The 13463-nt window shown below is 37.5% G+C and overlaps 1 protein-coding gene across 2 annotated transcripts in view; it reads left to right on the top strand.

Moving 5' to 3' along the window:
• Positions 1–11016, top strand: part of LOC134671145 (uncharacterized) — a 35638-nt gene extending 24622 nt beyond the window's left edge. Inside the window, exons 1-2 of one of the 2 annotated variants that reach the window (XM_063528915.1) lie at positions 7349–7420; positions 9942–11016. In XM_063528915.1, the coding sequence (XP_063384985.1) occupies positions 7412–7420; positions 9942–10511 (579 nt within the window). In that variant the 5' untranslated portion in view covers positions 7349–7411 and the 3' untranslated portion in view covers positions 10512–11016. Of the gene's footprint in view, positions 1–7348; positions 7421–9941 lie in introns of those variants that run through there. The other variant, XM_063528916.1, reaches the window with a different exon arrangement.
• Positions 11017–13463: the final 2447 nt, after the last annotated feature.

The following is a 13463-nucleotide window of genomic DNA, read 5'->3' as shown; positions in this document are numbered from 1 at the left end:
AATCACTTTTATTGTCTTCTAATAATATCCCCAAATACAAAGATTCAAATCCCGCGCTCGAAAAAAAGCATGATATCCATACAAACTTTCAACCCCGTTTTCACCACCATAGGGATGAATTTTCAAAAACGCTGAAATTAGTTTTCTTATATTTTAATATAATACATTTTTACAAAGTTTCAAGTTCCTAGCTTCAAATAAAATTTGCACCTGAAGACGAACTTTCATCCCCTTTTTAACCCCCTTAGGGGTTGAATTTCCAAGAACGTTGTAATTACTTCTTTTTTGTAATCGGATATTATGCCTTTCTAAGATTTTCAAAGCATTTGTAATGGATTTAAACTTTGAAACCCATTTTAACCCTGTTAGAGGATGAATTTTACAAAACGCTGAAATTACTTTTATTGTCTTCTAATAGTATCCCCAAATACAAAGATTCAAGTCCCGCGCTCGAAAAAATGTTTCATATCCATACAAACTTTCAACTCCTTTTTCACCACCTTAGGAGATGAATTTTCAAAAACGCTGAAATGAGTTTTCTTGTATTTTAATTTAACCCTTAATCAAATATCGGGAAATTATTTCCCACTTCATTCTAATTTACGAAATATTTTTTATCTTTTTAATGGCAGCACTCAGCGATACCAACCATACAGATTTAAAATCTTAGTAACATTTTGAATCTGAAAAATGGCAACACTTTTCTAATAGCCGCCATTTGTGACCATACGTCAAAGTCAATGTCAGTTGTTGTGATTTTTTTTGCAATAACGACAATTTTTTTAGTGTTTTGAGGTTAAGTGCGAAAAAAAATCTTGTAAGTGCATACACTGAATACTATCATAAACTAGACTTATTTTCCCTGTGTTTTGCTTGAAAGGAATTGTGATAACGATATGATTTAGCCAAGATTTTAAGGTTCTAGTAAGTGGGTAATTATTTCCCATTGTTTGTGCCAGAACGTACGATTTACAAAAAAATTGGTAGGTTTTATCAAGTGGGAAATTATTTCCCAGTGTTTGTTCTCCACCTACATTTTAATTGGTTTCCAAAAATAAAAATATATGCCCGTTTGCCTGTTGCACAAAGAAAGCTGTGCCTGTTTTTGTTTTCTTTTTTCTTTTATTTATTTCTTTGATTTTTGAAGATAACGTTAAAGGCTCATACTTGAATTCCAAGCAAAGCCGGGGGGAGCTACTAACTAGTAAAAAGTTCGTAACCATATCGGACAATGGGAAACTACTTCCCACTTCATTCAAAATTTTGCTATTCCGTACCGGATAACGGGAAATTATTCCCCACCGCAAAACCCCCCTTTCCCCCCCACTAAAATTCTTTTTATATATTTATTCGTAATCTACGCACCCAATTTACCTAAAAACCATTCTTAGTTTTCAAAAATCTCATAAAAAGTGTTCCGTTTGATTAAGGGTTAAAACGTTTTTACAAAGTTTCAAGTTCCTTGCTTAAAATAAAATTTGCACCCGCAGACGAACTTCCATCCCCTTGTTAACCTCCTTAGGGGTTGAAATTTCAAAAACGTTGCAATTACTTTTTTTTGTAATCGGCTATTATGCCTTTCTAAGAAGTTTCAAAACCATTTGTAATGGATTCAAACTTTCAACCCCTTATTAACCCTGTTAGGGGATGAATTTTACAAAACGCTTAAATCACTTTTCCTGTCTTCTAATAATATCCCTAATTACAAAGATTCAAGTCCCACACTCGAAAAAATGTTTGATATCCATACAAACTTTCAACCCCTTTTTCACCACCTTAGGGGTTGAATTTTCAAAAACGCTGAAATAAGTTTTCTTGTATTTTAATAATATATCTTTTAACGAAGTTTCAAATTCGTAGCTCAAAAGAAAACTTTAATCCCATACAAACTTTCATCCCCTTTTTAACCCTATTAGGGGATGAATTTTACAAAACGCTGAAATTACTTTTATTGCCTTCTAATAATATCCTCAAATACAAAGATTCAAGTCCCGCGCTCGAAAATTTTTTTGAGATCCATACAAACTTTCAACCCCTTTTTCACCACCTTGGGGGATGATTTTTCTAAAACGCTGAAATTAGTTTTCTTGTATTTGAATTTGATACTTTTTTACAAAGTTTCAAGTTCCTAGCTTAAAATAAAATTTGCACCCGAAGACGAACTTTCATCCCCTTTTTAACCCCCTTAGGGGTTGAATTTCCAAAAACTTTGCAAGCACTTTTTTGTAATCGGCTATTATGCCTTTCTACGAAGTTTCAAAGCATTTGTAATGGATTAAAATTTTCAACCCCTTTTTACCCTGTTAGGGGATGAATTTTACAAAACGCTGAAATTACTTTTCCTGTCTTCTAATAATATCCCTAAATACAAAGATTCAAGTCCACCACTTGAATTTTTTTTTGATATCCATACAAACTTTCAACCCATTTTTCACCACCTTAGGGGATGAATTTTCAAAAACGCTGAAATTAGTTTTCTTGTATTTTAATAATATATATTTTTACGAAGTTTCAAATTCCTAGCTTAAAAGAAAACTTTAACCCCATACAAACTTTCATCCCCTTTTTAACCCCCTTAGGGGTTGAATTTCTCAAAATCGCTTCTTATCTCTTGTACACTTTATAAATGCAATCTGGTGTGCAAATTTCAACTTTCTGGCTTTTGTAGTTTCGGCTCTGCGTTGATGAATCAGTCAGTCAGTCAGTCAGTCAGTCAGTCAGTCAGGACACTTGCATTTATATATATAGAAGATTGATATGTTACGATCGCTGTCGCTGTTACTACAGGGTTTTGAGATAATAAAAGATTCACTTTCATCTCTAATTAGAGCCATTTTCGAGATCCCAGAAAAATAAACAAGAATTGCTCATTCAAAGGTATTAGATTTGCTTATATATTTTTTAATATAGCATGAAAGATGATTTCGATGAAATTTGCTATAGTATGGGAGTATTCGGGAGCGAAAAATCGATTTAACTAGGTTAACTTATCTCTGGGAAAACGCGCATTTTTGAGTTTTTACACCTTTGTTTTCAAAGCTAGCATAGCTCGGTCTGCCAGATAGTAAAAATATAATTTAAGCAAGAATATATATTTTTGTAAACACAGCATAACTGCTACAATATATAACAAAACACACAACAGTACAAAAAGTTTAAATATACCTAGTAATTAGACTATTGCAAGAATTTTGAAGTCACCAACACTTTTCCTTGTGGACGGATTTAAAAAGTTGTCAACATTTAAACACAAAGGGCATATAGTCCAAAATCTAGCTACCCGTCGGCCTTTACTATAATTTATACTAATCACCAATACCACCATGTTTATTTGCATAAATAATCAAGGGCAATCACTATGCGATCGAGATTTATGGACTTGTGAAATGATCAATCAAGTTCGCGGTCAATGTGAAGATCATCTCTAATGCGTAAACAAGGCATAACTTGTTTATTTTAGACTAACCTATGCCCGCGTCTTTATCCGCGTGTTTGTAACCCTTATTGCAGCTCCGTTGGCGTTTCATTTTGGGATATAATGAGTTTTATTCAATTCAATTCAATATATTTATTTCAGACTGCATAGGTCCATAACATTGTTAGTATTACAAGTACTTACATTTAAGAGTTAGTGCCTACATACTAAACATACATTAAAATAATTAATAATTATTATAATATCCACGACACAAAACTAATTAACATGTAATAATAATATATCAAAATTAAAATTAAAATCAGTATTAAACAATTAAATTCCTAATTATTTTACATTAAAAATGAGAGGTCTGTCGCCTGTATGCAAATAGTTCCAATGCCTCATAACAGGGCACTCACACTTTTCAATAACAGCACTCAGGAGGCTATTGGTACTCTCTCGCACTCTGCGCATCAGGGAGGCAACACGTTTCCGCAGTATCGTATTAAAGCCATCCGTGTTAGCCTCTAGAAACATGCGCGACGCACTGCACCAGCGAGGCAGCCCCAACAGCATCCTGAGGGCGTTATTGTACTGGACTCTTAGACTATTGATGGTTTTTCGAGTGTAGTTGGTCCATAGGCTGCAGGTGTAAAAGGTCTGGCAATACGCTTTAAACAATGTGATTTTTACGTCACGTGAGCACCTAGCAAACCTACGAACCAACATATTAGCTCTCATCGCCATAGCCCTTCGTTCACGTTCGATGTCCGCGTCATCGGAGAGGCTCTCGGTAACCCAGTGACCAAGGTACATGAACTCGGTGACCTTTTTCAAGGGGACTCCAAGCAGTTTTACTGGTGGCACTGCTCTCAGTTTTCTAGTTCCAGCCTTGAAAACGAGAAGTTCACTTTTCTTAACATTGTACCTTAGCCCATGGGCCGCCGCGTACCCCTCACAGATATCCACTAACATCTGAAGAGCCCTTACCGAGGGACACAGCAGCACCATATCGTCGGCGTAACTGATATTATTAACGAACTTTCCATCTATAGAACAGCCCACGCCGGCACTGCTGAGCTCCTCGAGAAGGTCGTTTACATATAGGTTGAAAAGTCGAGGAGAGGACAGCCCCCCCTGTCTCACCCCGCATTCCAGCCCATACTCCTCAGAAAAAGAACCAGCCCACCTAACCATATTCGTTTGATTTGTGTACCAAAAGCGAAATAATTTTATAATTTCTTTAGGTATGCTGGTTCTACTATTCATCTTTGCCCACAGTACATCATACGACACGAGGTCGAATGCCTTCGACAGGTCCAAAAAACAGGCGTAAATGGGAGTGTTTCTAGTCACATAATACTGAACGGTATGCTTTAGTCGAAGTATTGCTGTTTCAGTTGAGAGCCCAGGTCTAAAACCAAACTGAGCTTCATTTAGCGCAATATGTTTACTTATACATCGATCAAGCAAACCGTCCAGCACCTTTGAGATGACAGTTGCCAGGGATATTGGTCTATAATTGTTCCTGTCGGAGGCATCCGCCGTTTTACTTTTAGCAATAGGCACCACCACTGTCTTTAGGAGATCTCTTGGAAGGTACCCGTGCCCTATACATACATTAAAAAACAAAGCAAGCACCCTAGGTAAGTGGACCCCCGCATGCTGCAGATGTTCGATGCTGAGGTCGTCATGACCCGGTGACTTACCACGTTTCATATGTTTGATTAGCTCATGCACATTCTTCGCTGTAAAACGTACAATTTCACCATCAAGTCGCACCTCCTCATCAAACATCTGCCGGGAAGGTCCTAGAGGCGACTCAACTTTAAACTGTTTAGCAAACAGTTTAGCAATCTGCTCCGGTTCACACACGCCGTCCACGCTCGCAGGTACCCGCGGCGGTCCCTCTAGGTTCTTAGTGTGCTTCCAGAAGCGCTTGAAGTCCTTTGCTTTATGGCGAGCTGCTAACATATCCATTTTTATTTGTTCCTCGTTATCTTGACACCATTTCAGCTTGGACTTGAAGCGCCTCCTGGAATCACACATCCTAGAATAGGCCTCGCCGCTAGACGGTTTACCCTGTGAGAGCCACACTCTAAAACACAACCTAGCCTCCTGGTGTAATTCCCTAACATGTCGGTTCCATCCAATTATACGTCGTTTTTTAGCATAATCATTATTTATTTCATGACAACAAGCGGCAGACTCTCGTAGAATATTAATTATTGTAATATATAAATTGTCAATAATTGTTCTATGTTCTATACAATTACATATATTATCAGCACAATGTCTTAATTCTATAGGGAAGTCAATATTTCTTAGTCTACTTGTACATAATTCATTATATTTTATAATTTGATCAGCGCTCCTGTTACCCCATTTTACTTTGTTAAAAGAAGCTTTAGTACTATTACAGACATATTTAACAGAAATACTACCGAGGTTAAATTATGAAAGGTTTTAAAGTAAATGTGGCGAAAATGTATAACTTTGGGTTTGGAAGACCATCATCCCTCTGACCCTTGCCCTTAAGAAGTCTGATATTTGTATGCTTACGTACGTCGCTCAGACAAAGTCAGAAAGGAAGAGCTTCGCCCCTTCTGCTCTATCGAATGATGTATGTAGAAACGAAGAGCATGTAAACGATCTTAACTGATAGACGGTCTTGCCCACATTGACCTTATGTATAAGTTATAAAACTTATAAACTTTGTATGTTATGTATGCACACCTAACTTCATCGAAATCCGTTTAGTGGTTTTTGCACGAGTGAGAAATAAACACCTAAAGAAATAACCGTCATTGGTAACTTAAGCTTATAAAAGAACATCATAATATTACTATTTAACTAAGAAGATGCAATTACGGATACATTTGCTACCACACTTATGTTAATTCACCATGTACATGTAAATTAATCGTCAAATTACGCCGTCACTAAGCAACGCGGTAATTATAATTAGGTATAACGACATTGCGGCAATTATAATCACACAGGTGACAGCGTTAATTTGATCGGCGCAAATCCGTGGAAACCATTACTCTCGCCCTGATCCGGCCCTTCGGACCGGCCGCTGTTAGTGTCATTGCAGGATTGAGGAAAATGGTCGCTTTAAACACCACTTTAAAGGGGCCCACCATGAATCTAGTATTAAACTGGATTGGGCATGAGTGGTGGGGATAACTGACAGAACGGGATAGTCTTATGTATCTTTCAGTAGGAGTAGCAGCGAAAGCGCTATTATTGTTTGTCCTTGTCACAGTCTCACATTTTATTTGTTCCCCACCTTTTTTTAGTATTGATAATGGTGGGCAACAAATGAATTCGACCAATCACAGTGTCGCATTTGCGTATGTTTTGTCCCTTACGGAGGCACGCGTATACCACTTCTATAGGATGCTACTTCTATGGGGCCCACCCACTATCAGTCCGCCCGACGATAGCGGCCTGTCAGTTGTTCGAAACTGTCAAATTTCTGTTCTAACTGGCAGGCCGATATCGTCCGGCGGACTGATAGTGGGTGGGGTCCTTAAATTTAACCATGGCAAACCTCGGAAAAGACTCGGAAGACCATTATCAAGGAAAATAATATGTAAGTACTTAAGTTATGCACCACTTTGCACTGAGGGTCTCGAAGAGAAAGAGTAAGAAACAAATATCGTACTTATTTAAATATAAACAGACGTATGTTTATTCATAGCTAAATAATCTCCTCAAAACCTACATCGATTTAGACCAAGAGAAGTCTGCAGAGATTTTAATTGCCCACGCAGTGCAAGTGTTATTTTAAACGTCAAACTTATGAAATTATGACGTATAAATAACACACTGCGTGGGCTATCAAAATCGCTGCAGTCTTTTCTTGGTCTAACTCTATGCAGCTTGTAATTGGATGGCTTGAAACAATAGTCCGCCAAGCTGCCAGAACGTCGCCCGGACTGACATGTCATTACGACCGGCTGCTGACAGATGGGCTCAGCCTGAAATATGACGCAGGTATGTCGCGGCCCTTATTTGAGGGATAATAGTTAGTTTGATTTCTTGGAGCCGCTTGTTTTGACAGCTTCCACTCGTTTTTCTTCAGTTTCATGATAGTTTTTGATCCCTTCTCACATTTTCTTTGTAATGAGACAGGGAGGCATGAAGTGACATGTAGCTATTATAGGTTTAGGGAAACGAATTCATTGCTTATTAGGGTTCCGTAAAAGAGAAATGGATCCCTTATAGGATCACTCGGGCGTGCGTCTGTCTGTCCTTCGGTCAGCTTATTTGCTCCGAAAACTACTGCACCAATAATAAAAAAAGTTGATGACAAATATGTCTGTGACCCAAAGACAGACATGTACAATTGTACATAAAGACAGAGTAGTACCTAACGTAAACAAATTAATTTTAAACATAGAGGCCAATAGGGGGGGGGGAATAAAAAAACTGTGTCCAAACAAAATAAATCCAAACTTATCGTGTTTTATGCACATAAAATGAAAGGGCTCATTATGATAATCTCAAACATTTTTTTTTTTATATTTTAAGAAAACAGTCATAAATGCCCATAAAGTTCGTTGCGAAATACTTGGGCAGTTACAATGGAAGTTACGCTTTCAGTCATTTTAAAACAGTATTCTAAAATAACATGAATTTGACATGAAACTTAGCATGAACATTTACGTAACGTAAGCTATTTATGTCTGGCTGGTACAGTCACCTGCAATTATATGTGCCTCTTCGTAGACCCCAAAAATACGAGTATGTGACACGCTCTTATGTCTCTACAAACAATATAGTGTCACATATTTTTGCGGCCTTCGTTGTGTCACATGTTATTGCAGGTGACTGTACTTTAGTCGTTTTCGTTACTATAAATAGTAGTATAAAGGAATTGAGCCAGTAGAAGTCTTACATACAACTAACTAGCGTAACTTAGATTGTGGGAAGCTGGTACATAGGCTGAGAGCATAATTTTAGGCATTTAAGAAAGAATTCCGCCAAAAACAAAGCTGAATTAGACCTAAATCTCTGGCTCAGTAATATGATCACCTAATTAATCTAAAAAGGAGGCTAACAGGATGATCCTAACTCATCAGCTTGCAGCAGGATTATCAGAAGCACTTCGACCATAAATTTATTAAGATTGATGACACTTAACGTGATTTGCCACTGAATGCGGCTTTCGAAATTTATATTTTGTTATAAACTTGCTATTATTCGCATCTCGCTCGCACCAATGCAAAAAGAGGCCCAAAAATAGGTTGATATTTTTTACTTCATCATATTATTTACAGCGTTCGTGATCAACAGGTGATTGAGGAAATATATTCAGCTCTGTATAAATTACAATGTTTTTCACGTAATCATCAGATATTCTTAATGAATAAAAACTATTTTTACATACAATACTTATATATACAGTGGTACAACTAAACGAAATTAATAACTAGCTTAATTCTAAAATAGGCCCCTGAGGCATTGTACCAAGGATGCTGGCGGCATTTCCCCGCTGTATCGCAATACTGATACGTTGTGCGAGGTAGCCGCCAGCTCTTCCGTCACCAGTTACGTCAACCAGACGCTTCGCGATTTCTGCGAACAACTTATGCGCGCTGGGACCCCATGGACCTAGAGTTTCAACTCCAAATGGTACAAAATGGTACTCTCTACCGAGGCTCTTATATTTGTTACGTTTTAGAATTTCGGCGCTTTCCGCCGCCCCGCCCGCTTTTACAGTAGTCCGTTTTGTTTTAGTTCAATGATTGTAGTTTTTATTTTTAATCACAGTTGTGTGAGCGAGAACAATATTCCTTTACACTCTGACTACACGGAAGAGTGATGTCAAAATTAGATCAAATTGACACAAATTAAGGTTCGAATCGGGCTCTCGTTTGGCTTTCGTTAATTACTCGGGTCTCGGAAACTCATTATTAACGGCAGTATGTGCTTTTATATGAGAGGAGTTAATTGTGTTGCTCTGAAAGTTGAGCTTTAAACTTAATTAATATACCTACCTACATCTGACTTGAAGGATAATTATTTATTATTATTATTCAGAGCCCACTGTATCCCGCTACTGGGCAAAGGCCTCCCCCCTCTTTTTCCACTCGTCTCTGTTTTGTGCTATAATTATCTGGCCAGGCTCTCGAAACGGAGTCCAAGTTATTCCGCCATCGACGAGGTCTGTCGGATCCCCGGTTAGACATCGTGGGGCTCCCACTCCGTGGTGAACTTGGCCCACAAGTCGTCCGGCATTCGGCAGAAGGATAAATATAAAAATTAACTGTTTCTATAAATGTTCGTCCAAATCTAAAAGAACCTTCACTCTCAGACACACACTTCCCTATCTCCACTTCTACGATCTACACTTTCTCAGAATCAACATTACCTTTACCAAAATGACCGTGTAACATTGACTTTTGAACAAATTTTTGGGCCTGGATTTTGTACTTGTCATGTCTGAACATAACTCCCTTAAAGTGTTGTCATGGTTATTTATGTTAACCATTATGCTTTCTTTCTTTTTCAGATGTTGCCATATCTCATCCTAGTCTTCGCGATCCAGCCAGCATTCAATCTACCTCAGAAATCAGACTTCCACGACATCAAGAGAGACCTCAGAAAAAAGAAAGGGATAAACATAGCGTATCCTCTCCCTGTCACTCATCATCTGCTCCTACCGTCGCAGCTCCACGTGCTGCCAGCCACGTCTAATGTGCACCACAGCTCCGTGCATACTGGGCTTCAACACATAGTCACTAGTAACGGAAATATTCCTGTGTTCTCGCAAACTGTGTCACATTCGTCTACTAACATCACGCATCCGACGCAATTAGTGCCAATTTTAGTGCCAATCCAACATAATTATGTGCCACAACATAATGTACAACAACAACACAATCTAATACAGCAACAACTGTTGCACGATCTGTCTGTAATACCTTTAAGAGCACAGAAGTTTGGGCATTTAAGAGTTGAAAAGAAGGCAGAAGATAGAGACGACATGAACCATTTTAGAACGTTCTACGGTGGGTTCGGAAATGGTCTGTACTTCGGTGGGCACGGCGCCGGCCACGGGTTCTACGCTTATGGAAAATGAACTCTAATTAGACTGCATAAGGTTATTAAATGGGATTTGTTAAAAGTCCGTTGTAATGTGATTTTAGGTAAAAGCCTTGGCTTTCCGATCTCTTTGTGCTTTTTAGTGGTTTAGGACGCGGGCGCACTGGAAGCCTAGTGACTTATAATTTATAATAAAAGAGAAATTTTCCATACAAAGTAGCCATTTTAATTGTTTTTCACTTTAATTGATAAAGAACGCAACTCAAAATACTTAAGTATCTGACATAATAAACCTAAAATTTAGATAAGGTACCTGAAGTCTGTCAGATTTTTTACATCGCACAGGATTTCTAAAAAAATATTCCAGATATATTATTAATAATAGACGAGATCTGTGATTTAAAATCAAATTCATGTCAAATAAATGTGCTATAAGAATATTTCAAATTCATTGTTATGAAATTTCATTCATATTACGATTTGAAATATTTGCAATTTTATTAGCAATGGTTAGAGAGTACGAAATATTTATTTAATAAAACTTTGTTATTAAATGTTTTTTCTTTATTACAGAAATATGAAGTGACTAAGAAACATTCCACGGGCTGTCCCGTACAAACGCATTGTATTTCCGGTGTTGCGACCTTTATCTCGGCATTTAATGCAGGCGATTATTTTTCTGTGCATATTTTTGACCATTTGTCATAGAAAAGGAAACTCTTATACCTTTAAATCTTCAGAAACTTCGCGTTTGTACGGGACAACCAACGGTAGACAATTTCATGGAATGCTCCCTAACAAGTTTTCTTTCTAACCTAATGATATCGCATACCTTATACTTATGTATAAATAATGTACAACATGATTATATGAGCTTGAAAACTGTAGTATGTACAAATAAATGTATGTACATCAGGCGCGGATCCACCGTTGTGGGCACGGTGGGCATGCCCACAACCCTAATAGGGTGCCCGATTGTTTCCCCGAGTAGAATTACGCCGATTTCTGTTTCGCAGACGCTTTGGCAGAGGAACATTTGATAGAATTTCATTAGGTAAATATAAATACGCAGAGTAGGTAGTCAGTTGATCGATAGGTAAGCAGATTTACTTATCGTAGAATGATCGTTGAGTTTGGTAAAAGTTAAAATTGCCCGAGTAAATTAACCATTGGCTGAAACACGGTAGGTACTTATATACCTATGAAGGTACTTAGTTAAATAGAACTACCTGTCATAAGTATTTAGTATCAGCTGACAACTCAAATTATTAGTGATACAGAATATAAACAGCATTTTTTTTTTAAATTGTTAACTTATGGAGTCTTAAATTTAAATTTTAAACGTGCCTTGCCAGCTTCTAATTGACTTTGACTAGTTTGACTGTCATAGGAGTTTTAGAGCGCAGGTCTATATGGGCATGGAAAGGGCTCCATAGACCTTAAAAAAATGGCATGCCATTTTTGGTAAAATTCCGACTACTTAAGTGTAGGGCTCTACATGTAGACATTTTCCAGATTTTCGCCTTATTTTGTTCATAAATCATAAACTATTGACAATGTCATAAAATAAACTTATTTATTTCTTTTGAATAATTATTATATAGTCTATAATTGCAGACTAGTTTTCCCACGTTAGCTAAATAGGAACCATAGATATAAAATAAATGTTAAAATTGATATTTTTGTCCATAGGTACAACTACTCTTTGTATAGGCAGGGTTTTTGTACCTATGGACAATATTTTTGGTACAACTTTTCAGCAATTATTATGGACTTGATATTGTCTCCAGGGTCTACAAAGACCTCGAAATCATCGTTTAGTATGCAAAGCTTTAGACGAATAAAGCTTGATTTTTCGTTAGTCAGGGTGTCCTAAACTTCCCTGCACTTCGGAGTTAAAAGGCCCAGATGAAGATTGATACCCGGCCTTTTTGCGATATTGTTAACAAAAAATTCACAATTTTTTGTAACAATATCGCAAAAATTCCGCCTATTTTCACAATTTGCGATATTGTTAACAGAAAATTTCGCGCTCGCTGCGCTCGCGTTTCTTTTTTGGTTCTTTAGATGACCCCTGTATCTACATATTAGCTTGACTAGTAAATGAATAGAGTAAGACCAAGAAAAGTCTGCAATGATTTTGATAGGCATACGCAGTGCAAGTGCTAATTATAAGTCATAATTTCATAGAAGTTTTGAAGATTAAAATAACACTTGCTCTGCGAGTGCTATCAAAATTGTTATTGTATATAAATTAAAAACGCAAACTTATTTCCCTGTACTGAATATTGTGTGTGCAGAATTGACTGTAAGGGGCCCCGAGCCTCGCACTGCCTATAGGGCCACATGCTTAATCCGGCCCTGGCTGCGTCCCTTGTTGTGGCCGGCGTTGGCCCATCGTGTAGAGGAGCCATAAGCAAATGCATTTTTTTAAGTTCACGATGGTAGTCTATCTATCGTTAGTAGTTCTTTAAATACCGGCAGTGTCCACAGGCAAAACCGTCCACAATACTTATATGTAGTGTGATCGAGTGCCACTTGACAAAAACTTTAAAAAAAGTTATATAACGTTACTCGACTGAAGGTTGCTTGATGAAAAGATTACCAGATTGGTCTGCTAATTTATGTACACAGAAGCGATCTCAATGATATGTGAATCAAGAGTCTACCAAAAGTTAGTCGACCAAAAGTTACATCTACGAATAATTGACTCTGCGAAACCATTTTCGGCGAAACGTTGTAAGCGAATCGACAATTTGCTAAAAATTGGTCGGAGAATGATTAGGCTAGGTACCCCAGCTGAATACAGAGCCCTAATTATTTGCAAGAATTATATATTTACTAACAGGGGCAATTATTTCTAGCTTAGTTTTTAGCTTTTTAGCGTAGTAATCTATCTAAGTGTGTATAAGTAGATTGAAATAAATCGCTTGCGATCCCTCTGCGAATTTATTGGTCGGGGATCATCAGGTACCCTCGACTCGCACTT

The sequence above is a fragment of the Cydia fagiglandana genome, chromosome 15 (assembly GCF_963556715.1).
Source record: "Cydia fagiglandana chromosome 15, ilCydFagi1.1, whole genome shotgun sequence".
NCBI classification, from domain to species: domain Eukaryota; kingdom Metazoa; phylum Arthropoda; class Insecta; order Lepidoptera; family Tortricidae; genus Cydia; species Cydia fagiglandana.
Note: the sequence above shows the minus strand (reverse complement) of the source record. Positions and strands in the feature narration are given on the sequence as shown.